This window comes from Fusarium musae, chromosome 11 (assembly GCF_019915245.1).
Source record: "Fusarium musae strain F31 chromosome 11, whole genome shotgun sequence".
Lineage (NCBI taxonomy): Eukaryota > Fungi > Ascomycota > Sordariomycetes > Hypocreales > Nectriaceae > Fusarium > Fusarium musae.
Genome location: NC_058397.1, coordinates 1,275,948 through 1,302,546, shown reverse-complemented (window position 1 = coordinate 1,302,546; position 26,599 = coordinate 1,275,948). Strand labels below are relative to the sequence as shown.

General features: G+C 47.8%; 10 protein-coding genes across 10 annotated transcripts; 6 read left to right on the top strand and 4 right to left on the bottom strand.

Moving 5' to 3' along the window:
- Positions 1 to 1,602: 1,602 nt before the first annotated feature.
- On the top strand, positions 1,603 to 2,085 carry J7337_013529 (uncharacterized protein; the record flags this gene model as incomplete). The annotated part of the gene is made up of 3 exons (XM_044831018.1): positions 1,603 to 1,739; positions 1,792 to 1,978; positions 2,050 to 2,085. 3 exons carry the CDS (start codon positions 1,603 to 1,605, stop codon positions 2,083 to 2,085), a joined length of 360 nt encoding a protein of 119 aa, XP_044674293.1.
- Positions 2,086 to 2,740: 655 nt separating this feature from the next.
- Positions 2,741 to 4,033, top strand: J7337_013528 (uncharacterized protein; the record flags this gene model as incomplete). Its single annotated transcript, XM_044831017.1, has 4 exons — positions 2,741 to 2,962; positions 3,058 to 3,210; positions 3,253 to 3,554; positions 3,610 to 4,033. The coding sequence occupies 4 exons, from the start codon at positions 2,741 to 2,743 to the stop codon at positions 4,031 to 4,033; spliced, it is 1,101 nt and encodes a 366-aa protein (XP_044674292.1).
- Positions 4,034 to 4,508: 475 nt separating this feature from the next.
- Positions 4,509 to 5,564, top strand: J7337_013527 (uncharacterized protein; the record flags this gene model as incomplete). Its single annotated transcript, XM_044831016.1, has 1 exon — positions 4,509 to 5,564. The coding sequence occupies one exon, from the start codon at positions 4,509 to 4,511 to the stop codon at positions 5,562 to 5,564; it is 1,056 nt and encodes a 351-aa protein (XP_044674291.1).
- A 35-nt stretch (positions 5,565 to 5,599) lies between these two features.
- On the bottom strand, positions 5,600 to 6,891 carry J7337_013526 (uncharacterized protein; the record flags this gene model as incomplete). The annotated part of the gene is made up of 2 exons (XM_044831015.1): positions 5,600 to 6,253; positions 6,454 to 6,891. The coding sequence occupies 2 exons, from the start codon at positions 6,889 to 6,891 to the stop codon at positions 5,600 to 5,602; spliced, it is 1,092 nt and encodes a 363-aa protein (XP_044674290.1).
- Positions 6,892 to 8,141: 1,250 nt separating this feature from the next.
- Positions 8,142 to 9,626, bottom strand: J7337_013525 (uncharacterized protein; the record flags this gene model as incomplete). The annotated part of the gene is made up of 1 exon (XM_044831014.1): positions 8,142 to 9,626. One exon carries the CDS (start codon positions 9,624 to 9,626, stop codon positions 8,142 to 8,144), a length of 1,485 nt encoding a protein of 494 aa, XP_044674289.1.
- A 4,768-nt stretch (positions 9,627 to 14,394) lies between these two features.
- Positions 14,395 to 16,107, top strand: J7337_013524 (uncharacterized protein; the record flags this gene model as incomplete). Its single annotated transcript, XM_044831013.1, has 3 exons — positions 14,395 to 15,091; positions 15,137 to 15,354; positions 15,403 to 16,107. 3 exons carry the CDS (start codon positions 14,395 to 14,397, stop codon positions 16,105 to 16,107), a joined length of 1,620 nt encoding a protein of 539 aa, XP_044674288.1.
- Positions 16,108 to 17,702: 1,595 nt separating this feature from the next.
- On the top strand, positions 17,703 to 19,064 carry J7337_013523 (uncharacterized protein; the record flags this gene model as incomplete). The annotated part of the gene is made up of 1 exon (XM_044831012.1): positions 17,703 to 19,064. One exon carries the CDS (start codon positions 17,703 to 17,705, stop codon positions 19,062 to 19,064), a length of 1,362 nt encoding a protein of 453 aa, XP_044674287.1.
- Positions 19,065 to 22,206: 3,142 nt separating this feature from the next.
- On the top strand, positions 22,207 to 23,289 carry J7337_013522 (uncharacterized protein; the record flags this gene model as incomplete). Its single annotated transcript, XM_044831011.1, has 1 exon — positions 22,207 to 23,289. The coding sequence occupies one exon, from the start codon at positions 22,207 to 22,209 to the stop codon at positions 23,287 to 23,289; it is 1,083 nt and encodes a 360-aa protein (XP_044674286.1).
- A 45-nt stretch (positions 23,290 to 23,334) lies between these two features.
- J7337_013521 (uncharacterized protein) lies at positions 23,335 to 24,555 on the bottom strand (the record flags this gene model as incomplete). The annotated part of the gene is made up of 2 exons (XM_044831010.1): positions 23,335 to 24,222; positions 24,274 to 24,555. 2 exons carry the CDS (start codon positions 24,553 to 24,555, stop codon positions 23,335 to 23,337), a joined length of 1,170 nt encoding a protein of 389 aa, XP_044674285.1.
- Positions 24,556 to 25,324: 769 nt separating this feature from the next.
- Positions 25,325 to 26,209, bottom strand: J7337_013520 (uncharacterized protein; the record flags this gene model as incomplete). The annotated part of the gene is made up of 1 exon (XM_044831009.1): positions 25,325 to 26,209. One exon carries the CDS (start codon positions 26,207 to 26,209, stop codon positions 25,325 to 25,327), a length of 885 nt encoding a protein of 294 aa, XP_044674284.1.
- Positions 26,210 to 26,599: the final 390 nt, after the last annotated feature.

Sequence of the window (26,599 nt, the reverse complement as noted above, 5' to 3'; positions counted from 1 at the left end):
AAGTAAAATCCAAAGCTTTTGAGTTTAATGGTACAATCCAACAGTCACATGCAAACGGTGGCGTGTGAGCATGTATCAAGTTCTATCATCAGTGCTGTCATCAATGCCAGGTCCTGAGGGTCTGTTTTCAGGAGTTGCAGTTAACTTCTCTAGTATTATTTTCTGGATCCCATAAAATATATTGTATCTTTGTGGATTGCCCAAGCCACAATATAGAACTGGGTACTGTCAGCACAAATACCAAAGGATACAGTCGTCCTTATCCTATCTCCAGCCATCATATTCAATCCTGGCGCAAACTCACCTGGGATCTGCAGCTCATGTTACATGAACATTTGGTGGTAACGCTGACTTCTTCACCATGACATACAAGTCTGGAACGCATACGAAACTAGAAGTGTTTGATACCTTTTTTTGTCTGGAAGTTATCGGACAAATTGATATAACTTGATCTTGAAACTGAACCAGACAAATTGACTGTATTTTATCCAGGCCTTCTCTGTATTCGCCAGTTAGCACCATATGTTCTGGAAGCGCTCGTTGCGAGACTAACTTTGATGTCTCCACCCGTTTTCATGAGCTCTTGATGGAAAATTATGGGAAACCGATAATTATGAATTAGTTCTTTAGTTCTTCCTGAAGTGTATCGAGTGCTCGTGCTGGCTGAGAGCTGAAGCTTGCCCCGAACTTGGCTATATTCACCTTGTCTCCTTGAAAGGATTACGCACTATCAAAATAGATAACGTTTCGCGCCTCGAAGAAGTAGACTCAACAGCTGAAACTGAACTCATGACCTTCTGATCAATCTAGAACGACTACGGCTTGCGTGGAAGTGTAAGCTAACGATCTGGAGGTGCTGGTGTGATGCAAGTCCCTGATCCGGGTTAGTGGATTTCTATGATCACAAGTACTTCTTATACGTAAGATCCGCCTTAGAGGAAGTACTGTCTATCTTAAGCTCAAGATCAAAATCGCCGGCTCAGCTCCCATATGTGCACTACTGGAAGTCTAGTACCCAATTAGACAGCGTTGCTCCAGACTGAGTCCACAGCTGGTTATTTTAGAGGCACAATACCCAGTAGGCTTGCCACTAAGTCAACATTTCGCATTGACTATTGCCGATAGATCGCTATTTTCTCAATAGTCGGCCGAAAAGGGCTCGTGTACGATCTTGGAAACCCAATCGAGGGGTTCAGCTGCTCAATACATGCCATAGCTGGGACATTTGGGTTGGTAAACTAAGACAGATCAGCTGGTTCTAGATTGCCTTGTATTGGTATGGACCATGAGGCATCGTCTGATCTTTTAGATATAAAACCTGGGTGCCGCGAGGTTGTTGAAGAGCCCATCTCCTTGCTATTTCTTGCATTGTGAACTTGGTAGCGAGGATACCCGTACAAAAGTAACACGAAATATTTGTGATCATCTTCTCCTCTTTACTCCAACCATGCCTCTCTTCCTCGCCCCAGCCGTGGCAGACCCCGCGCCTTTTCCAAGCAAGACGAAGATCTCTGGAAGGCCTACACCAAAGCACTCCAGACAAAGTTCTTTAGCAATCTTGATTCAAAGAATGAGATCTTTTATGCTGCTCCCATTGGCATGATGGGCATTCCTGCTGGTGCCAATATCTCTCAGCAAGTCACCAACAAAGGGGATTACGACATTGGCAATGCTGTCATGCAATTGGATGCTCCTGTATTCGATGCTGGGGGCAAGAAGTACTCTCAACGGCTTCAAGAGTAAGACACGCTTCACGATATTAAACTCAATGATACCTAACATGAATTGTAGAGTTCTGGGGGCTGTAAAACTCGGGCAGAATCGGGATCTGGGTGCCGAGAAACGAATGAACGACATCCACGCAAAAGTCACAAGATTAAATACGGAGTATGCAGAGTTGAGCAAGAGAGCGATGGAAAGTTACGCGGCCGACGAAGATAAAGACAACATACCTTTCGGAAAGTGGGTTCCAGTGAACGTAAGATAATGGTCCGTTCCATCTAACCTTCATATCCCATAAAATATGTTAACCATCTATCGAGCATACAGTACCCGAGCTTTGTCGCTATATCTCATGAGAAGTAATCCGCTGCTGCGACTGAAGCATCTCTACGTGCTCAGCTTGCCGGACCTGGCGCTGCTCAACTCAACATGCAGAGGCAGAGGCTGTTCAGCACTTGTGAACTGGACAAGATGAATCCTGGCCTCAACATGCCATGTGCCCCAAGCTTTGGAAACATCGTCAACGGGTCTTCTGATATTCCTCAGAAAAACATTGGATATTCGAGACCTACCTATACCATAGAGAACTCTTATAGAGACATAGTAGGTAGCTGGATAAAGGACGCCGGTGGCGAGAACAAGTTTAACTTGACTTTCAACATCAATGATGCAAAGTCAGCTCCTCTGCCTGGTCGCTAGCTGGATATGTCCAAGCACTGAGATGACAGGAAACGATGGTAAAATTGGAACGTTATATGTCTGAAGATGAGTTTCTCATACTTTACACTAGGGGCATGAATGAATACGAATGCAAAGTTGTTCGACAGCATAGTACATGACGTTGGGCACATTAGGTAACTGATTTTGTTCTATCTTACTACTCTTACTAGTGACTTGATTCGCTGACTCAGGATCACACACCGACGTATGACTCAACCAGTTGTAGAGGGAAAACAGACTGACCTTGAGCTGGCCCAAGTCAAAGCTACCCAAAAAGACTTCAATTTCCCGCGACAACATGGAGGAGCAAGACCTTCTTCAGCAGCTCGAGAACACGGCATTCGCCTGCTCATCTCTCATACGTTTGAGCGGTGGCAGCGCCAACTATGTCTATCGAGGCATTCTTATGCATGCCATGCCCACCAGAGGCGACGCTCAAGATATGGAGAGTGTTATTGTCAAATATTCACTTGATCATGTACCAGGGAATGCTAAGTTCAAGCTCGACTTATCACGCTGCGTATGTCCACGTCTGATCTCCTGTCCCATCAAAGCCAAAGAATCGATGTGCATAAGCCAGACAATGGCTGTCCACTAACATTGTTCTCCATACAGTCTGTCGAGAATACCGTACTGGAGTACTTGAATCAGTCATCGCTGGTGACCATGAAAGTCAAGGTCCCTGCTATGCATTTCCTAGCCCTCAATGCCCATAGAGGCATTGCGATACAACAAGACTTCCGCCATTCGACGGACATAGCATCTATCGTACGTTCAACAGAGCTGAGTGGCTTATGGACGCAATCTCAGGCATTTTACACCAGTCAAGAAGTTGGAAACTGGCTACGTCACTTCCATGAATGGGCCTCAGAACCTGAACAAGCAGGCTTCCGAAGCAAGGTTGGGTGCAACGGGCCCATGCAAAGACTCAAGCACAAGGTCACCTACGGCGCATTCACCGACGTCTTGAAGAACTTCCACGACATCAGGGAAAAGAACTTCGGGGTTCTGGAACGGGTCAAAGAACGGGCAGAACTCGAGCTTCATGATTTGATCAGCGGCAAGGATGGACCAGATCGAGGCATGATCCATGGAGATTGCTGGATGGGAAAGTGAGTTACAGAGACCCATGGAGCCGACATTCGAGTCAATCTGATTTCCAACTAGTGTTCTACTATCGAATTCTTCCCTGGCCCAAATTGGCTCTGATGCAGCTACAGACATCATCTTCATTGACTGGGAACTGTGCCAATTTGGCCATCGGGCGTACGACTTGGGACATATGATAGGTGATCTATATGAGGCGTATCATTTCCACAACTCTAATATCGCTTTGGCGATGATAAGAGGGTTCATTGAAGGTTATGGGGAGATCGACGACGAAATCGCTTTCCGAACGGCTATTCACACTGGTATGCAGCTTCTGGGTTGGTATAATCGTCGTGCCCCATCAGATGCCGTGAAAGGGACCAGAGAACAGATTTCTAATGCAGCAAAGATCTCGACGAACTTTATTGTTAATGGCTGGGAGCGGCAAAAGCAGTGGTTTCAAAGTACTCCATTGGCAACTTTGTTCAATCCTGGTACATAGTTAGGCCGTAGCATTTGTCAACATGCCCGTTACCTTAGACGGGCTGACTTCCAAGCGACCACCAAGAAGCATGCTTGTTAGCCTAGATATGGAGTTACGGTCTAGGTGTGAAACTGGAAAACAAATGGTTTCCGCTCACAGTCGATCAATGCCCTTCTGTTGATGCATGCTGTAAGACGGCGCAGTCCGGCTCGCGCAATGAACCCAACACGGTTTAGCGCATCATTTCAGTGGCACTGCTCTGTGACAGCCTCCACCTCGATCAATGGTCCCCATTGGAGATAACCTCATGTAAGAAGGCCAGCATGCAACAGAGGGTTAAGTATAAAACAAGTGCTGTACCCAGATGAGTTTCATCAGACAAATAATTCTAAGTCTCCAATTCAGAGATATTAAATTATTTGCCGCCCTCAATCTTTAGCTCTCAGTCAGAATGGATCCCCATCAGCTTCGATATCAACATCAGGCCTTACCAATGGAATTACCAGCTGAAACAATTCCACATCACGATGACATATACCAGCCAAGCGATCGTATTTACCTTGCACAAATACTGCCCCCTTCGCCTCCCCTGGAAAGACCAACACTATCTCCATCACGCCCCATTCTCATCCCTTCAACCTCAATCACTGGGTCACTGGAAGTAACTCCGCCGTACCATCGAGCTTATCCTCCCATTCTAAACTCCTATGGAATTTCTTCGAAAGAGTTTATGGCCATCATCGACGCTCTCAACATCGCTCTCGCCGAACCAGCGCCCTTCAAAGCAATGGAGGTCGCAGGCGATGGTCTCGGCTTTGTGCCTAATGAAATCGCTCAAGGCGTTTCTTTAGGTCTTGGATTAGCTGCGGGCACTGGAACTGCTGCTACCGCATACTTCCGGGAGAGAAAAGTGCTCGAGAGGGTAAATCGCGATATCTTCGCGCCAAAGGGTTTGGTGATGAAGACCATGAAGGATGAGGAAGTGATGCAGAGACTCAACACTACGGCTAAGAGTCTCGACCCATTACTACGGCTACAAGAAATATCATCGCATGTTGAAGTTTTGTCTTTTGACGTTGAACCACCGGTCAGACACTCTAATATGCTAGATCGCATCAGCGCAAAACAAGCTGCTATCAAACAAGCCGGCAAAGAGAAGAAGAAACACAAGAAGCAAGAAAAACGTCTTCAGAAGCGCGAAAAGGCAGCTGATAAATTTGATCGCTCTGTTGATTCAGTCGATGAGCAGTATAACTCCGATGTTGAAAGCCGGATTGAGATCGAGGCCAAGATCGCAAGGTTAGAGGATAGGATCGCGGAGATCAATATTAAAGCAGAGGAGAAGCTTATGGAGTCGAGTGAGAAAAAGGTGGGCGAGATTGAGAAAAGGCGAAGAAAGGACTTGGAAGAGGTTGAGAAGGATCGGGTCAGATTGATGGAGAAGCATGGCAAGGCGATCACCAAGGTGAATAAGAAGGCTAAGAAGAAGGATGAGAAAGATGAGAAGAAGGTAGCTAAACTGGAATGGATCATGATTAGAACTCTTTAGATTATTTTCTTCGTATCGCCATATAGATGTACATACTATTTGATTAGAATTATGCTCGAGGTCTTCCACTCTCGCCTTCTCCCAATCTCAAATCCATACGTCCCAGCAATGACCCCGTTCATGATCTCCTCGGCCCCCTTCTCCTCTACACTGCCCATTTCGAGGTTCATGCTTGCTATTTGCAGCGGGAATATGAATAACAAGGACTCAGTACTATGAGACTCGTGTCCAAGACACGATGCTGCTAGCTGACATATCTCAGTGGCGATTGCCTTCCTGACTACCTTTCGATCTTCGAGAATAGATGGTATCTCGGCCACTAGAGGTATGTTGAAGAAGGCACAGAGGCCTGTCATGCAAAGAATGATGGCTCTTTGTAATGCCAGCAGGGCTTTGTGTCTGACTGGGTGCGAAGTGATGTCTTGTGTTGAAGAGAGGGGAGAGCCCGTGAGAGGCCGAGGGTGCTGATAAAACTGCTCCCAGTCTTCGAGATCCGATAATGTAGTCTCGACTCGCTGTCGCAGCTCTTCAAAGAACTCGTTGTCAACTTCACCTCTTTCTACCCGATCCATGTCATGCAACTGGCCGGGAACGCGGGCAAAGATATCGTGCAATGTATCACTAGCTGTTTTGGGTACAGTCGACGGCCATAGGACGGTCTGCCACTCTGGAAGTGTGAGATAGCAGTGCTTTCTGTTTATCAGTGCGCACAGTATCTATGCCGGTCAGTGATGGTTTAATTTGGGAGAAGCGGCTCATACTATCTCGAACCGGCACTGTCTAAGAAGTTCTCTTTCCAGGACTGTCTGGTGTCTCCATGGTCCTCTTAGCTTGACCTCCAATCAAGAGTTAGCATGGGCTCCGGCTTTGTAGTGCATGCAGAACTTACCAACTGAGTTATTCCCTCGTAGTGCTTCAGCCATCCCGTCTTGTCTGTAAAGACGATGTTCTCAAACATGCATAAACAAATTACGCTCGCAAGCGTGTTCCATTCTAGAACAGTAGTCGAACTTGCCAGATCGTGTTGCACTCTGTTCAAGGCCTTCACGTATTCTCTACTTCCGAGGTCAAAGATCCGCTTATCACCGTTTGTTTTGCCGAAGTACACTGCTGCTAATGCTCGCACTGCAAGACTTCGCGTAGAATCTGAAACCGTGATGGATTCGAGATTGACCATCAAGGGCGTGACTTCATCGATCCGCGATAGTAGGTGAGCATGAATTACGGCATCTTGATCCAGTAACAGTGGCTGCGGACGCCAGATCTGTTGTTCAGTGGCCTTAGGAGACTGGCTGGCCAGTTGAACCAGAAGGTGGTTGTCCTTCATAGGCGATTTATCCTTCGCGAATCGCGTCGTTTCGTCAACAAACTCGCCGTATGTTACGTAGCCTTCACAAGCTATCCCAGCTCTCTCACATCGCTGACAGTGCGGTTTGCTTTGATCTACAACGAGCGTCAGTGAGCGCGTCTCTCAAAGCGACATCCATATGGACGGTACCGCATTTTACGCGTCTTCGCTTGCATGTCCTACACGCTTTACTGCGACCTCCGCGATTGACCATGACGATGAGTTTGGGCTTGCTCGAGCTGACTGTCCATCGACGCGCTCAGGGCAAAATGAGGGGACATGTCAGATGGGATTTGCCAAGATTGCGCCACAGAAGAGTCGTCATCATCCTTGGTTTGAGGATGGCGCAGTGATAGCCAGCTCATGACCAGACATCTTGGCCTTGCGCAGTTAGGAGAAATAGAGCATCATGATGTTGATTTGCGCCCGCAGGCATGGGCAGATTCGCAGGAATTGAGTGGCTACCTTGCGTTGTCTGAAGTATAGTGGGTTTAACATTTAAGTCAGCGGTAAATGCTTAATCGGGTGACGGTCGAGCTGGGGCCACAGAAATATATAGCCGTGTCGCACAAAAAGCCCATATGGACTTTACAATATAAGAGCGTATAACCCTTGTGCAAAGCCGGTATACTGCAGCAGTTCTTCCATTGAGCCTTGAATTGAAGTTACGTACAGATCTAAGATCTTAATCTTGGCCATCTTCATTCTCAGCCCTACCCTACGGCCCCCAAATCACGAACTACCTAACCTCTAAGGTACGCCAGCTAACGGTGACTCCCGACGCTGATACCGCTCCCCTCCCTCTCCTTTCCGCCCCGCCGCCCTGTTTTGCCCCCTGTAGTTCATTACGGTCCCACCAATGGCCACCAGCTGCCAAGTTTTTAGACACGTCCTTCCAATCCAACACCGCGAGAGCATCCATTTCATCATCCCCTGCCAAGCCCTCACTGGAAATTAAGCAATGAATTGGACTGCGGGGCTCGCAACCTCCATCGTTTCACGCAACACCAGGATCATAATCATGATCAGATCAGATCAGTCAAGTCAATGCCAATTCAATTCAGTTCAATCAATTCTCTAGATGCCCTTCCTTATTCTACCGCAACTCCAAGTAATCCTGAATTATCCACAGGTGATGTGTATGCTGTGCTGTAATACAAACTGCAAAAATTAATGATGCCACTCTATCCGTATTACCAATTACAATGTTTCTTTCGTTCGTGTTCTCGTCATTGCGCGTGCTTTTTGATGCTGTTCCGATACCCTGGTGTCGCCCCCTGGCAGAAATAGTGGTCCAGCACCAACTCCTCTGCCTTAATGTCCAACCATCCAGGCGACGAGTCGCCAATGCCAAAGCTCAGCCAGATCTCGTCGTCCAAGTATCCGTGGCTTCTCTGCGTCGGTTGATCGCCGTTGTACACCATGCTTCCTGTCCAGATATACCTGCTGTTGGTCTCGCCGTGGTAGGTGAGCTTCTTGCTGACGCTCATCATCCGGTATGGTGCGACGGGCGAATAGACCACTATTCGATGGTCGTACCATGTGTTTGTATATTGAGGAGGATCGTAGCGCATCTGGACCATGCCCATGAGGACCGTGTTGTTCTCCATCGGCTCGCAAGCACCGCGATTGCAGAGAGTGAGACTGAGCATGGGTGTCGATTGATGCACGCGCTTGTCGGTGAGCATGACGTCGTTCATGCAGGTCTTTGCAGCAGAGTGCCATGTCTTCTTCTCGTTGTCGGGAGGGAAAGGTTCCTCTACGGCCGATTCGAGCTCAGCTTCCATGTCCTGGACAGGCTCGTCGGTCGAGTTGAAGCGGAACAGCTGGCTGGGCTCTACCATGAACATCATCTCGTCATCGTCAGCGCTGAAGGGAGAGTAGACAGGAGCCCAATTCTTCTCGCGTTGGTATCGGGCGGCGGATTCTTCTCCCTCGGGGGGCTGGCGGCGAAGGAGGACGGGCTTGTCGAATTCGATGCCAGGGAGTTCCTTCGCGTGCTTACCCATCTGCTTGACGAGCTCGGGCACAGCGGCACGTGCATCGATAATGTACATGCCCTCGCAGAGGTTCTCGTCATTGACCTGATGGGTGAAGATGAGCATGGGAGTGCCATTCTTCCTCCAAAAGAGCTTCATGTCCTCAGGACCGATGTATTTATCCATGTCGGGCTGGGCCTTGCAGTGATGCTCTGGGCCTTGAGCTTCTGTAAAGTCCTCCACAAGCATCTTATGCCAATCGTTGTCCGCAGTGAGCTCCGGCCGGCCGAATGCATCCCATGTGAGGCTAACGAAGGTGGCGACTTGCTGAGCTCGTCTGTATTTCTTGCCCTTGATATCTTGGTCGACGTGCGGAGCGCGCGCAATGACGAGGAAGTCGTGCTTGCTGCCCTTAGGCAATTCGAGAAGGGTAGGATTCATAATCTTCTGGCCCGTCTTCTTGACATTTATAGAGTTGTAGAAACCCAAGTTATTCCGTGTACTCGTGAGGAGGCGGTAATCGTTGGTTCGGGAGAGGAGAGGATCGTAGCCCGAGTGGCCATTGCCGAATAACTTGTCGCTCATGGTGAAGGTGAGGATCATGGCGACGAGGAGGGCTGTTGTCGTGACGTAGAGAATGATGCGCCGCGGGTGAGGATGAGGAATGCGAACGCTCGAGAGGCGCACGCTGAGGTTGCGCAAGCCGTTAGGCAAGCGCATGTTGGAAACGCGCATCGTGAAATGAAGGAGCCGCGTCGGCTGGCGAAGAGAATTGGAACGAGAGACAGAGGAGGCTCAAGCCTCACATCGAGGAACAGAAGAAGACGTGTCTCGATTCGTGCGGCCGCAATCGGGCTCGGCTTGTTTGAGGTAGCGGTGTTGCTAGAAGTGCAAGCAGGGAGGGAGAGAAAAAGACAACGCCACGAAGGAAATAAAAGACGGTAAAAGAGCGGATGGAAAAGAAAGATGGAGACAAGTTGAGGCGAAGTGATGACCAGTGTTTGGCACGATGGAATGGAATGATTGGACTTTTCTGCAGGCGAGTCCCCCCCTAAAACAAGCATAAGAAGGGAACCCACGATTTCAACAGACTTTTTTTTCTTCTGGTTAAAGGGGAGGGGGGTTACTGTGCAGTAGTCTACAGGGCCTAGCAGGGGTCAGGGCCACTAAATCTAGAGTTATTTTTCAATGGAAGCTTCGATTCCCTGACATCCTGTTGGTCAATGCGCCATGGACTGCGCCACAATTGGTTGGTTTCCTCCAGAGCTCTCCACTGCCGCTGGTACCGCACCCAGTGAGAGAACAGGTTCAGGACATGAGCTTGTTGATCAGTGAGTTCTTTTTAAAACTTGTTTGCGCGTTGCGTCTCAGACATCGGCGATTAAAACACGTGGGGGGCCTCTCATCTCGGATCAGACACAATGTTCGTGATATTCAGACACAGAATCTGTCAATTGAGCGCGAAGTCGTGGCACAGAGCGTTCTAGATTTGAGATGCGGAGAAGGCCTGGGTAATACAGTGCATGAACAACAAATGCTCACGCGGATGGTTGCCATATTGATACTGTATCATATCATCCTTCGCACAGTTGCAGCGCCAAGTCTGCTCACGCACCACCAGATGAATCTGTGGAGATTGTCAACATGGAATTGTAGATTTGCCAAGGTGATCATCCACCCTTTTTCGTCTCTTCTAGCATGTAAATCAGCCCTATGGCGAACTCTATTTATCATGCATTCTGGCCGAGCTCAAACTTCTACGTACTGTATCGATTGTCACAGATATGATGAGGCGGTGATGCATACGTCAATACTGCGACATGCTATCAGGCCTGGACTCTTCGTTAAGGCCTTGGCGGCAGCAGAAGGATGACTGCCTAAGCGACGACCAAGCATGGCCAGTTCTTTGCGCCTCGTTATGTTGCTTCACCCACCCACTCAACCGTCACAATGATGTATGGGCTGAAGCGAGACGCGTCACCCTCTGGCTGAGATCATTCTGCAAGTTCGGATTCGGGACGTACCTTGATTGGGTCTTGGGATTATCATTTTTAAGTATTTCGTCAGGCCACTACGCGGTGATGCTCAGAAACACTGAGGCGAAGTAAATTGTTTATATCGTTCTCTGGTATTGTGTTTTACAAAGGCACCTAGCTGCAAAACTCGATTTGTTGAGATATCTTAAATCAAACGCCGACAGATTATGAACGGTCCTTGATGAAATATTTCACTGGAATGCCTGATTGAGGAGTTATGAGTCTTCTGTATATGGGTTACAGCCTCATGTTGAGAGTCTCCTTGGTCCGAAATATCCGACTCAGCGAGTACACCATGACCTACAACCCTACTTGCGCGTAAATTCCGAAACGTTGTAGTGAAAATAAGGCTAAACCATTGTTAGGCACTTGTATGAACCAATTCAGAGCGGCCTTCCTGTAGAATGAATGCTGCCAGCAAGGACTTGGTGCTGCAATTCTTGGTAGCTACAATCGACAACGGAAACCGTAACTGATGCAGCCCATTTGAGGATTAGCAAGTCTCTGGAGGACGACCTGAGCTATCATAGTGATGTTGTACTTGGTCTGTGGCATCTCCTGCATCTCGCCTGTCCGTCATAAAGCTCCTTGGCACAGACATCCACGGAATATGACAGTGAGAACAGCGATGCCTCTTTGAAGCAACATTGTTATTGGGCCAGCTTTCCCGTTTTCCACGTGTAATTCCAATGCGAAAGTTCTTGGACCTCTATTAAGGTACTCAACTTTGAGCAAATACAACTGTCCTACGGCTGGAGCCTTTTCTGGCAGGCTCTAGATGGCTTGGTGCCATGATCAGTGACTCGGAATTCTCCACAAACATGCTGCGATCGACCACGGAAAATGAAGCAGTCGGTCTTAAGGTCTTTCAGATAATGGAGGCTGTTGTTGCAACAGAGTGGACTTCACGAACGGTTTTGGGAGAGGAGGAGATAGTCAACTGAGGCCGAAGCTCTTGACCTTAAATTCGAAGGTAGAGAGACATGGAGGCCGCCAGGAGCAAGAATGTAGAATAGGAAGTTCCTGATTCAACCGCAAGGCAGTACGGAGGCGGATCTCGTCAACAGCTGAAGTATATGATAAGTACATGGAATATGAAGCCACTAAAGGACGGACTGAAGACTGCTTAAGCTTGCTTTAGTCTGTTTCATATCTTGATGTGACCTGTATCATCAAAAGTCTTAATTGATCGTGTCGGCTCGAAATATCATTTTAGATCTCAAAGAGACAAGTTGAGTTTCTTGGGGAGTTTGACCAACTACATATGACGCAAACCTTGCTTTCCTACTACTGCCACATCTGCTCTGTGAGTGTCATGAAAGTCGGCCACGAAGCACATACCTAACCAGTAAGACTCCTTGAACATACTGGAGATACCAGGGAACTAGTAAACGTCTAGTAAACGGGCGAGATAAGTTTGAGTGTTGTTGGAATCACAGCTAGGCTTAACATATTCTTGGCGAGATGTGAATGCTGATATGTGAATCATTATGTATTAAGGGGAGGTAAAAAAACAAAAAGTAACAAGACAGAGGACAAGGGAAAGGCCGAATATCCAAGAGACTTTAGACAACAGTGCCCCCAATCAAACATTAAACAGTGTTCATATGAGTGATGCAGATGTAGGGCAGGATTTGAGGTAAAGGTGATAAAGCCCATAAGACTTAAGACTCAGGAAAGTTTTGAACTTTCAAAGTATCAGGTTCCCCTGGACCTGGTTAGGGAGATGGAACCTAAATCTGATCAAGACTGACGAGACTCATGCAATGAAGTCTAATGCGCTCGGATTCAACGCGAGGTGACCAGATAACTCGAAGGGCCCTTACAAATGAGATAAAGAAAATGAAGAAGTTGTAGCCAGAGTGGAGGTGTTGCGTACGAGCCAGCCAGACACAAACAGTATAGCCATGCGACATTGCCGGATGCCGTCAAGTGTATGAAGTGATGCCACAATTGCTCATCTGCCGAAGCTTCACCAGAGGCCCGCACATCAGGCGACTTGGCATAACAGACGGGTCAAAATCCATCTACTGGGATGTTGTAAGTGAGATATCCGTCTTTGACAGGATCGCGAGTCAGTGACACAGAGTTCACTGCGTTGAGCCTCTATCATCTGCCAGAGGCTCAAGTGAGGGATCTCGAAAAGGAGAGGCCAAGAAAAGAATGACTTCATCCTGAAATGCAAACGGTTGTAACTCATGAGGGGCTTCATGAAACCTTCTACTGATAGTACGGGGATGGCATGCCCAAGAGGATAGAATCTTGGCGAGGTGCCGATTAAGAAATGCCGAGAGGAAGATATCGCTGTGCTTGCTCTTGGCCGAATACCGGGTTACCCTTTGGTCGTTCTCCATAACCTAAAGTTACCTGTCATATCTATCCCACTTCCCGTCCACCTTTAACCTGTAACCTTTTCTTGGCAGGCCCTTTCTCTGCTACAATTCCGCTCCGGACCTACAAGTAATCGCCGCGTGTGATTCTTTGTGAGCAGATCTGACCATTACTATAGCATAGTTGACTTACAGCGCTATAGGTAGCATCTTATCAGAGGCATGGGGTTTAATTGAGTATTTAAGGGCATCGTTACGTTGCATCTACTATCAGCGGGATTTCCGTAACCGGATGTTAAAGATTATACAGAAGAGGAATGGCTTGACAGGCCGTTGACGGTAGCTATATATATCCTGGTCAATACCCCTGTGCTAGTCTGAAGATCGATTAACCTGACGTTTGACACGTGCTTCAGGGCTGGGCCTTGGCGCAAAACCGAGGCTATGACAACGTCTTTGTGACTACCTGCCTATTTCATGATAATCGAATTCATTTGAGGAAGTTAGGTGACTTAGTTAATGAAGATCTCTCGTAAACGGCAACTTCCATACAACACGGTCTTCAGCATTTGTCGCGATGGCTTCACTCAATCGAGTTGCTTGGCGTCCCTGCTGCGCCGCATCCCTGCTTCATCACCAACGGACCTATAACCGCCCACGTCGCAAAAGCGAATGAGACCATCAATCATCTGGCAGCCAATGTTTAACCGTGATTCGCCTATCAATCTCGTCCCTTTTTCGCATCGCATTAAACCCAGCAGCCTATAGCATGCCACCAACCCATGTAACCACTCACCTGAGATGTTATTCCCACCGTTAGACACCTTCCCCATTTCGACTAGGGGCATGCATGTGATGGTCGGCATTTACCGTACTGACAGCTCTAAGGGTTCTGTTGGCCCAGAGCTGAGCTGCTAGTGGACTGTTGTGCTATACCTTTGGAAATATGGTATACCTACTTTCCTAATCTGTTGGCTGCCAAGTCACCGTTGGGGACGAACTCTATTCCCTATTCATTAGCGTCGGTATTGGGCTGGTCTTTTATATCTTGATGCCATCTCTCATCATGTTCAGCCCATCACGCTCACTTCCAGGCATCGCCTTGTCACTCATTCAACAAGTCTCTCGTTTTTCACCATGAGAACCTCGTTCTCGTCCATTCTTTTCAGCCTTTGGCTTCTTTGCCTTGGCGTGCTCGCACACGACGAGTCATGCGGCTGCACTGTCAAGTACATTGTCGTTGAGATGCCTGATCAGACTGTTGCTGCTCAGACCAAGCCTCCGACCATCACTTCTGTGCAAACCAAGCCCACTAATATCCGATCCAAGCCCAACCAGACGACTATTCGCGCATCTTCAACTTCCGCTCACCACAACACCACGGCGACTTTCCTTCCTAAGCCCCCCGCAAAGGTCGACTTGAGCAACCCCGAGAATGCGGTTCCTAAGAAGAACATCTCCATGTCTTACGGCGATGTTGAGAAGCCTCGCAACCAGACTTTCACTGCGCTCAACACGACTGCCCCTAAGGGAGCCATCGACATGGACCTCGTCATGAACCATCCAGCTGTTGTTCTGGATCACATTGACGCTATTGTCTCGGTCGAGTGTACGGCCGATTCCGTCAAGGTTCAATTCGGAAAGTCTGCTGCTTTTGAGAAGGCCATCGATACTTGGTCAGACGACGAACCCTTCATTCTCATCACGAACAACATGGGCAATTGCAAGACCGACATCGGCCAAGCTTTCTACCTTGTTGATGGCGTTACTACAGACAAGAGTGATAAGACCATCACTTGTCATGCTGCTGAGAAAGAACTTGCAGACATTGCTGGTATGTTTTCCCGCAAGGATACAAGACAAGACTAACATCGTCTAGAAACCTGTGAAATGTCGTTCACCTCTATTCCTGCCACTAAGTTGATGAAGCGCCTCACGCTCAACCCCAGTCTCTCTCTCAACTTCGGTACTGGTCTTGAGAGAGATACTGTCCTCTTCCAGGAACAGCCATGGGTGACCATCAAGGCCGAGAAGGCAGAGTTCTCTTCCACTGTCTCTTTCTCTGGCCGCGCCAAGTACAACTTCTGGCGGTTCAAGGTACGTGATGCTAAAGTAATCAGGAGCCTGATTTACTAACTTGAGTAGATGGAGGATCTCTATTTCGATCTCGATACCCATTTCTCAGCCGATGTCGCTTTGGCGGCCGATGTAGCTGCAGCATGGTCTCGATCTATCCTCTACGACCCCGATACTCTCACGTACACCCTCGTTGAAGTTCCTGGTATCCTCTCTCTCGGACCAGGCCTGTCTTTCGCTGTTGGAGTTGATGTTGATACCTCAGCTGCCGTTGCTGTCAGAGCTGGCGCCGGTATTGCTATCCCCGCCGCCAACGTCCATCTCGATTTCCTCGACTCAGGCAAGAATGCTGCTACTGGCTGGGAGCCCCAGTACACTTCATACGCCAACATTACCGAGAGCGTTGAGGTCGGCTTGAACGCGAGTGCATCGCTTACTGTTCAGCTCACCTTCAAGCTTCTCGGCGGCCTGGTCGATCTCAGCAGCGGACTCACAGCCACTCCCGAGTTTGTGAACAAGTTCACTCTGGATGCTGCACAGTCGGCCCATGCTTCGAACGATGGTGCTGGAGTGAATCTTTTGGATGCCGAAAAGGTTGCCCCAGCTACGACACCTGGCTCAGAACTTGCTGTCGTAAATGAGCCCAAGGACTGTGGTGTTTCTCTCAAGTCTGACTTCATTTTTGATCTAGAGGGCTTTGCGACAAAGTGGTGGAAGGCTAATCTCTATCACGTTGAGGTCCCCATTACAGATGTTTGCTATAATTTCCAGTAGTAGTGCCTTGCAAACAAGGACCGCTTGGCATAGGTGGCAGCTGTACTACTAGTCTTAGTCTCATAATTCTCATATACCCTTTGTGCGATCAACCTTTAGCCTGATTGTGTTTGCGTATGCTTAGGCATCTAGAGTCAGTCTGACAACATTACGCCACTCACTCCAGGCATCCAGATATTAACGCGCCATAAAAGCTAAACCGGCCATGATTGCGAAAATACGGTAGGCGTTTATCCAGGTCAATGATATTTACAAAAGGGTGTCTACACAAGATACGCCTGATCACATCCGCCAACAGGTATCTGCATGGCTCAACACCACGCCATATGCATCCTCTTTACTCGAACCAGTATACCGAATAGCTATCAGATTTCAAAAGAGTGATTGATAGCAGCAATGAAATGCAGAGGCTAAAACATCGGATTAATTTCGATTGGATGATCGATCGTGTTGAGCAGTTCCCAAAAATTCCGTCGGAGGCAAAGGATACACTTCATCTCCTCGAAAACATGGCACTGAAGGAGCTGAGCGACCCGTCGGCAGACTCGACATTGAATCATGGTAACTATTACCCCCAGAAGTGAGTCATTTCCCAAACTTATGAATACAAATTTAATGACTTTGAAAGTATCTTGCTGGAAGATGCCCGTCTTGATCCGACAACTACTAGACCCCTGTACGTTATCGACTGGGAAAATTGCCAGCTCGGCGTTCCGAGCCTCGATCACGGCGGCATGCTGGGCGAGATGTATGTTCTTTGGTACTTTGACATCGGGCTGGGTTACGACTGAGGAAGTGGAAGATATGGCTCGCTGATAAGAGTTGTTATTGCCAAGGCTCGGACTAGAGATAGGACTTGGTTTGACGAGGGCGGCTTTGCCTGCTTGTTTGCCGGTACTGCTCAAGATTGAGAACACCACCATTGGACCATTCGAGATCATTGATCGTGGTGACTGGGGAGCCTCAATCGATGACCCAATTTTTAAGCCTGGCAGTGACACTAGAATCGCCCAAGATCGTGACATAATCAGTGGACATCGACAAAGCTTGCTACCAACGGCAGAGACCTCCAATGCCTGCATCACTCGATTACAGGGAAAGGAAATTAGTATGATGATGATGATGAGGGCCACGTCTGAGTTGTACAAACAACAGGATCACGAATGATATGACTAGATTGCAGCTGGGCACTCGTCTACGGACCAATCAACTCGTAGTATATACGCGTCGTTAACAATCTCGATGAGTTTGTTAACGATTAAGATCTTGATTTGAGCAGATGCCAAGTCCGTCCGCTCGGATAATGCGGCCTCGGCTGACGGCGTGTGAATATGGAGCCGCAAATTCCCGATCCAATCAGACACAGTGATCTTCAGAAACTGCAAGGAACAGAGTCGGGACAGGCAGGTTTAGCTGTTGATTTATTTCATGCTGTGACGTCAAAGACACGGCAACAAACATGGGCCTTTGACAACAACCATCACCAATGATCTCATATCCTCACTAAGCATAAAATAAATAAAATAGCTACAAACTCAATTGACTTTTTGATCTCCAGCGCATTCAGACTCGTTGTGACCTCTCGCTAACTCACTATGCCTCGTCAAAGTACCCTGGGCAAGGCTCTTGTAGGCCTGCTGCCTCTCGCTTCAGCAGCTTCGCTCAACTCCGAGTACACCTTCAATCCTCTTCACCATCTCGCGGGAATTGCTCCCTACTTCGAGCCCCAAGATCCTCCCGCTTCTCCCGATGCGCCACAAGGTTGCACTCCCGAGCGCGCTGCGTATCTCGTGCGACACGCTGCCATTTACGCCAACGATTTTGACTTTGAGGAGTACATTGAGCCATTCATTGAGAAGGTTCAGAACAAGACCAAGATCGACTGGAGCAAGATTCCTTATCTGAACTTCTTGGACGATTGGGAGCCTCCCATTTCTGATGCAGAGGTGTCGCTTTTGACCAACGTGGGAAGACTTGAGGCTACGCGATTGGGTGTTGATCTGGAGTTCCGATACCCAGAGTTCAAGCAGCCCAAGAAGGTCTGGACTTCATCGGCCGAACGAACTGTCAAGTCCGCTCAATCTTTCGTCCGTGGTCTTGAGTCCGACGACAAGTCTATCAAGGTCGAGACCATTTACGAGTCAGAGGAATCAGGTGCTGACAGCTTGACTCCCTACAAGGCCTGTCCCGCCTACGATGGCTCCACCGGCAGCGATGAGGCCGAAGTCTACCAGAAGAAGTACGCCAAGCCAATCGTCGATCGCTTCAACGCTCTCGCCTCCGACTTTAACTTCACTGTCAACGATATCTTTGGCATGCAGCAGCTTTGCGGCTACGAGACTGTTACTCGTGGCAAGTCGCCGTTCTGCAACCTTGAGCTATTCACTCCCGATGACTGGCTTGGCTGGGAGTACTCCGAGGACGTGCGATACCACTACAACGCTGGTTACGGTAGCCCGATCTCTGGTTACGTCGGAATGCCCTGGCTCAACACCACAGCTGGTCTTCTCCTTGGTGATGATTCCGACGAGGAGTTGTACGTTAGCTTCACCCACCGTGAACTGCCTCCCATGGTCCTCGTCGCCATGGGCCTCTTTAACAACTCCGAGCCCGCTGGTACAGAATCTCAGATCAATGACACCATGCCTCTGAGCAAGATCAACTACCGCCGCGCCTGGAAGAGCTCCCATGTACTCCCCTTCCTGAGCAACATCGCCATTGAGCGCCTCAACTGCACCAACACCTACGGCTACGAAGATGGAGAGTACTATCGCGTCCTGGTCAACAGTGCGCCCCAGGCTCTACCTTCATGCGAAGACGGACCCGGAACAAGCTGCACCCGAAAGAGTTTCGAGGAGTACGTGCAGGACAGAGTCGAAAAGTTTACTGGCTTCTCAGAAAAATGTGGCGTGGAGTACGATAACTCGACTGACATTCTGTCCATTTACAACAATTAATGATATTCACGATTATGTAACTTTAAATATATACTTAATATTCATAAGATCTGATTTGATGGCACCGACCCTCATAAACCTTGTACATGAACGTTCAGCTTTCATTCTTCGAGGGAGAGGGGGCAAGATGCCGCCACAGAAGGTTTACGTGGCCTTGACTTGTCGTGACCTTGTACTTCGTAGTACCGGAAGGCAAAATGCTTGGAAATGTGGCTATACCACCAGAGTCCGTCGGGCTTGTATTCTTTCAATTTAGGCCGAGCAGGTCTTGGAGCCTGTACACAATTTAACTCACTTACTATCCGACACATAAGAAAGACATCTGCTACTTTTCCTAAAACTGAGGATTTGTCTGCCAGAACCTACTCAGGTATAAGCTTTAAAGTCGTGGACTCTCCGACGTGCTGATTTGTTACAGTTCAGGGCATGAACTTTATCAAGAAGTCTTTGACTTTCATTTATCGACATGGGCCCTGGAATGTTCGCCACCTGGGACGATTATAAAATACAATGCCCTCTGCCTATAAGGTAAATTCATTGAATAGAATGTTATGCCCGTCCAGATACATCACCCCTGGCAATAAAAGATCACCACCAATCGTGGAAGTTTGTGCACACTTCTCACTTATCAATATCGAATTGATCTACTGCCGAGATGACACGCCATGTCATGCCCTGGAATCCCAGCTTCACTCTCTTCGCCGACCTGCCAACCGAAATACGCCTGATGATATGGGATGCCGCCATACCTGAAGAGGTACATCCTCAGTCAAAGATATTCGCGATTTGGGGAGACAAACCTGCAACTACACCTCGAGCGATAGCAAATATACGTCTCCTAGCCTGCTGTCACGAATCACGTCACCTTGCTGAGAAGAATGGAATTTTCGTACCATTAAAGAGACTTCCACCGGTCCAAGGACCGCCAAGGCTTGTCTGGATAGATCGCAATGTCGAGATTGTATCCACCCCTTTCGAACCGATCTTTCTCGACAGGATCATCCATCTTCCACCGAATGTCACAACCCTAGCCGACACGATCGGTAATATCTACAGCCCTCTTAGTGAAGAGACTGCCGGAAAATACATCAAGAAATGGCGAAATGATCGTGTTGTTGATATTGATACGTTTTACTTTGGCCTTGATGACCAACTTCCTATGTACGTCTTTCAACCGCCCGAATCATTGACTGCTGAGGACCTGCTAATGAATATCTCGCAACCAGTGACTACAAGGAAAACAAGGATGCGAGGAGAGTCCACGTTTCATCTCGGAGGTATGGAGGTATTTGTATCATATGGCCTAGATGGTCTCAGGACTAGTTAGGGGCCAGATTGACAATCTTGGCTATTTCCTGGTAACCCTTGATTGTGGCCTTTCGGTTGACCGACCACTATAATCATTAGTCAAGGTTTTCGTACAGTCTGAGGAAGAATACATCTCGTGATGATGACCATGTACATGTCTGCGTTTTATTGCGTTGAAATGCCATAGCCCTTTTTCAGCGAATCATCCCATGACGCCAAGAAGGCACTGGAGACAAACAAATGATCTGGTGAAAGGAATACTTGCGCAAAGAGTATATAGAAATTGACTGTTGGGAATATCCATCATGAAAATGATAACCTGCCTCTCTAATTATCTCTTTACTTCATTAGCTTTACTTCGTCCATTTTACTGCCTGCCCCAAGCTTTCGTGAGAATAAAGCTAAAAGATAATTCAAGAGCCTTGACCTTAGTATACGAGATGCTAAGCAAAATAAGAGTTTGCAGTTGAGAGATACTTAAAGTCTAATAGATAAAAGGTTAGAGTGGTCTAGAGGCAAGATTGGGGACTCTTAGAAGTAATAATTAGGTTTCTATTATAATAAAAACATGCTTATACCCTAGAGAATATCCACGAATGCTCGATCCTGGACCACTGTTTGAATACTTTTATTAGTGTTGCATACTTTATCGAAATTTGACAAACGAGAGCACCAAAGTATGCTTGGAATTCGCTGTTGTATGGGAATCCTTGAGACATATACATGTTCTCGCTCCATTGACCTATCATACCTTACCTTCCTGCATTTCATCTTCTCGAATAAAATACCATTCAGGAAGATACGAAAAGGTCTCCATCTCTCTGCCCTGTCTTCAAGCCATCCATAGAGCTTTTCGAACCATAACATTCGCTTCTTACGAACACTACCGAGGAAACAGGCTGCCCACTCCTAGTAAGCCTTTGTGTTACAACTGCGAGTACTTTCCTACTCCGACTGGGCTTGCTCCCGCAAAATTTCTTTCCCCCCTGTTCTTCAGCTTGTCCGAGACCGCAGAAACAAAACTTGGTTCAAGCCATATCGAATGCCCTTAGGGGCTAGACTATAACAGTATACATTGTGCAGGGGTTCTCAAAAGAGCGGTACGTAATTAATCTGGATTTCATTCAGCACGCTCATACTTGTGGTCCCAGGAACTATACCAAGCAGACGCATGCAGACGCTATGTCTGGAGGATTCGGCGGATGGAAAAGGCGCTTGTCTGTCAGGATATGGGATACAGTAATGATGGTTGCTTCACTGTATGAGGCCGAAGTCACTGTCAAGTGGGCTTCCGAAACTGAAAACTTTGATTGAATGAGCTTGGAAAGAATGGTTTGGGTGGCAGTTTGATGTACACTGAAAGCTTGATACCCTCGTCGGTTCAGAATCTGTTAGTTACCGAACAGTTAATCGAAACTTGACTCGCCTGTATCCTCCAGTTCCGTAGTGATATCGCGTAAATATGTTCTCTGTGTTGATTTAGCCTCTCATCCATGGGTCTCTACTGCAATTAACACAGCTGGCTGACAATTTGATGCTATCGCGTAAGTTTGGCTCTCAAACCTTGAATCCATTTGTCAGAACACTGCGGCCAAAAGTCCCTTCACAAACTAGGACCCACCGCGTGTATGAAGGTTCTGAGCTAGAAGGTTAGAAGAAAAACCAGCCGAAGATGTCTTATAAACGGGCAACCCATCCTCAGTCCTGTCTTACTCTCTTGTATCTTCATCACACAGCTTGCAACATAACTTTACCAAAGTTCCCGCACCACTCATCTCAGCAGCACTAACTCAACCTTCTCAGCGATATATACTCAGATTCACCTCCTGCCACCATGGGTCAATCCATGTCAAGTGATTTCGAGAGCTTCAACAACTTACCGCCAGAGCTTCGACTGATGATTTGGAAAGAAGCTGTGCCGAAGAAAAAGGACACACATGCAGCCTGCAAGATTTTCCACGATGCCTTTTTACGTGGTCTGCGGTTTGAAAAGCGAGAGGGGACAGATGGACCTCGTGCCCTCCTGGAGGCATGTTACGATTCTCGTGCTGTGGCAATGAAGAGTGGATCGTATATGACTGTCAAGGATAAAAAGTATCGACTAATCTGCCAAACACTCCGAGGACTTTTCGAAAAGCGATACCATTACGTTTGGGTTGACAGTAGCATTACAACTCTTCACGTACCGATCGCTGCACTGACCTGTGGACGCATCACCAATTTACCAAACAGCATCCAGGCTATTGCTTGCATGGTGCCTACACGAGAAGCACTTACAGCGTTGCAAAAGTGCCTTACCCATGATCACGAGTACAAGGGTATCAAAACCGTGTACCTTGGGATTGTTAGTATACCCACGCAATACAGCAAAGGCGACGATCCAGATTACTATCCCTGCACGGAATCAGAGTCAGCCGTCGTCCCGCTTGACGACAAGAAGTTGGTCGAATATCTCACATCAGCCTACAAAGCCCATATCGCTCTGATGCTCGGAGACTCCGCGGTTCGTGAGGACGAATTTCATCGAAAAAGCGCCATGAGGTTCAAAAGGAGCCTCGAACAGGACTGGAAATATCGACGGGACTTGCGCAATAAATGGGACCCCGAGAACGGCATCAAGCTAATACCAGCTGTTATATTTGGACAAAGGACGAGGCCGATAGCATTCTGGAATGGCAGTCGTCTTCGGCGTGCTGCCCATAAGTTTCACATCAGTTGGCGCGAGTCCCAGGTTGACCTAATTTGGATGGATACGTTTGCCTATGGCAATGGAGCTGGTAACGAAGACGACCTCAACGAAAATGAGTGTGAGAGGCGGCTACGATGGGCGACTCGAAATGAGAAGGACTATCTCCGAGACCTTCATTGGTCACCGCACAGTGCTGAAGGGGAGGAAAGATGGAATACTCCTACGTGAAGTAGTAGAACGGTCTCACTTGTGTATATTTGGCATATCTCGTATCTAGATGAAGGACAAAATATCCTTATGAGTGCTTTCAACCAGATCCCAACCATCCTGTCCAGATTGAGACCCTTCCCTCATCTTGTCGTGATCATCCTTACCCGGATCTGGGTATTTTCTCACATGCTCGATGGCCCAGATAAGGTCTTTGCTCAAAACAGGAGGTATTCTGCCCTCTCCGGATAATGTTCCTAGGCCTGCGATCTTGAAAAAACCTTCCAGCCACGCAAAAGTCTCACCAGTCTCCCACTCTATCTCGTGAAACCTTCTTCCCTGCTGTTTACAGAGTTTCTCTCTGTCAAGTTCCCATTTCTTTTGTTCTTCCTTTGGTGGGAGAGCAATCGAGTTTCTTCCTGAGAATAGTCGTGCGAGTGCGATGGCTTGATATTCGAAGCTTCGAAATGTCAAGACGCGAGGCATACCGACAACTGCCAGGTTGGGGATGTCCTGGAAGAAGGTATGCCAGTAGTTGTTGATAAGCTTTCTTTTTTTGTAGTCAAATAGCTGTCGGCCGTTCACTTTGCTGTTCCAAAATGGATAGGATGGAAGATATCCTGTGCAGTAAAGGATGTGATCAATGTCTTTGAGTTCGCTCCCATCATCGAACACGATTGTACCATCCAGTCGATACTCTTTGATGACTGTCTTCCACTCCATCCCGAGAGGAGGTTTATCGCCATCTAACCTCCCTCGTGATCGCCGTGACTGGTAAAGCGGTTGCTGGACAGACTGTAGAAGATCCACTGCTATATCATGACCAGACGAAGAGTTTCCAATAACAAGAACTCTTTTCTTGGCATACAACCAAGGTGAGCGATAAAATTTGGAGTGTATTACTCTGCCAGGGAACTTCTCCATATATGCCCCCAAGCCTTGAACCTGTGGAACCTAGTCACATTTGATGTCAGGCAATTGTCTGTATTGGGTCAAAACACTCACCCAGGGTATAGTATAGTGCCCGTTGGCAAGTATGACGGCGTCAAAGTTTTCTTGCCACCATACATCAACGTGTCGCAGAGGGTCATATTTCCTTAATGTTAACCTCCAAGACTTCAGTCCTCCTCTTGTAGCGGCAGGGAGCTGGGAGATATCTTCTACTGTAGTGTTGAGGGATAAGTATTCGTCAGTCTTTTGGGTGGAAAAATATGTTTCGATGTACTGGCGAGGAATATAATGTGGAACGAATGGCCCATAAGAGAACGGCTGGTCCGAGAAGGACATTGCGATTTGAGGCACATTAGTTCTATGCATTATCAGTAAATTGAGATTCAAATGATCGAATGAGCGACTTGCGTGAGATTCTGATAGATAGGAGTATGGGCGTATCTCTCTTGCTGACTCGGAAACGTCGTGGTCGGTAGGTTCTCTGGAATCGGAAGTGGCTTATCAATATCTTCTGGGAGTCCCCCAGGCTGAATAGGAGCGACTGTTGGGTCGGCATCGTAAATCCTAGAGTCTTTGAGTCTACAGTCTGTGCGTCCCGATTACTCTGTCCTTACCAAGTACCTCCAGGAGTTTCTCTCCGTTCAAACACTCGAATCCGGTCGAAGTAATTCTCTGCTTTCAAAGCTGCTGCGGAAATAGCACCTGGAAAGATAGACAATTAGCTTTTCCATAAATCGCCAAGCGGGGTGAAAGCGTGATGATTCACCGGCAGCTCCGGCTCCAATAACCGCAACAGACTTGATGCTATAATCTCCCATAATGAATTTCCGAAATCGATAATGTTATTATTATGACAAAAATAAGTTCTTGAAATCTATAAAACTGAAACAACTGGTGATAGAGTTCAGATTCCTTATCGCAACACGCCATATGCTGAGATCATTCATCATATTCGTCATGTCCAACATTTATGTCACCATCGCGCATCACGTGAATCGCCATTGATTATGGATACACAACGTCTGATATAGGAGATGACACAATGCCTGAACATGCAAAATGAAAAGCCCTAATAATGCAACTATTATCCTCACATTTCATCTGATCACTGAGGCTTTGCAGTCGACTTTGCCTCTTTCAGCTTTCTCTCCAATACGTCTATGCCACCAAGTTGTTTGACAGTCGAGTCAAAGGTACTTGTCGGGAACAGAGTACCTATACGAGCCAAGCCAGCACTACCCCCTCGAGATATCAGAAAAGGTGGCTTGCGTTGACTCAGATCTCCAGCGACTTGTTTCGCCCAGGTCGTCGCATCAGGTTTGTTCATCCCTGCTTCATTGCCGTTCATGGAAGATTCGATAGCCTCCTTAGCGACGTTGTATATCGAGTCCTTGGGAAGTTCAGCATCCGGTGAATTGCTGTGAAAAGTGGACTTGACGCCGCCGGTGACCAGGTTGATGGCTCGGATGCCAAAGGGGGCGAGTTCGACTCTCAAACTCTCCGTCACACTGGCTGCAGCGGCCTTGGATGCTGCATAAGTTCCTTGGAATGGGATACCGGCTCCAAGAAGACCCGATGCAGAGGTGTTGTTGATAAGTAAAGCCCCGTGGGTAGACTTGAGAAGTAGAGGAACGAAGGCTTGGGTGACCCTGATGATAGAGAAGACGTTGAGTTCAAAGAGTTCATGACTTTTGGCGATGTCAACATGTATAAGAGGCATGCTGTAGCCGGAGCCCGCATTGTTGAGCAATGCATCCAATGAGCCGCCAGTCATTTGCTTGACTTTCTCAACAGCTTCTAAGACGGATTCTTCCGAGCCAACATCCATTTCGACGCATTCGAGACCGGCTTCTTTGACTTTACCCAGCTTGGCTAGGTTACGTCCGGAGGGGAAGACACGCCATCCACGATCTTTCATTGCTAGTGCCAGGGCAGAGCCAAGACTGCCGTCCGAGCAGCCTGTTATCAAGATAGTGCGCTTGTCAGACATGGTAAAGTTTCAGTGTTACGCGACTTTGAAGCCAAGGTGTGATGACGAAACAAAATAGTTAATCAGGGCTCATGAAAGTGGTGTAACAGGGTGAATCTATTTATATGATGTGTCTGCTCCATGGCTTTGACTCCCCTTCTAACGCTCTGTGATTAATTTCGATTTCGCACTCGCATAACGCGGCCGATCAGTCGCGCCGCCCCAAATGGTTGGTCATCATACATGAGAACGAGCGATCTTTTTCGCGCCTCGTGATTGGATCAATGGAACTCCCATGTGATGACCGGGACATCACCAATTCCCGAACCCTTTTGCGTCAAATCATTGGGCAGACAACTTTGTCAGATTTTGTAAAGGATACAGAACGGAATAAACAAACAGATCTAGGGC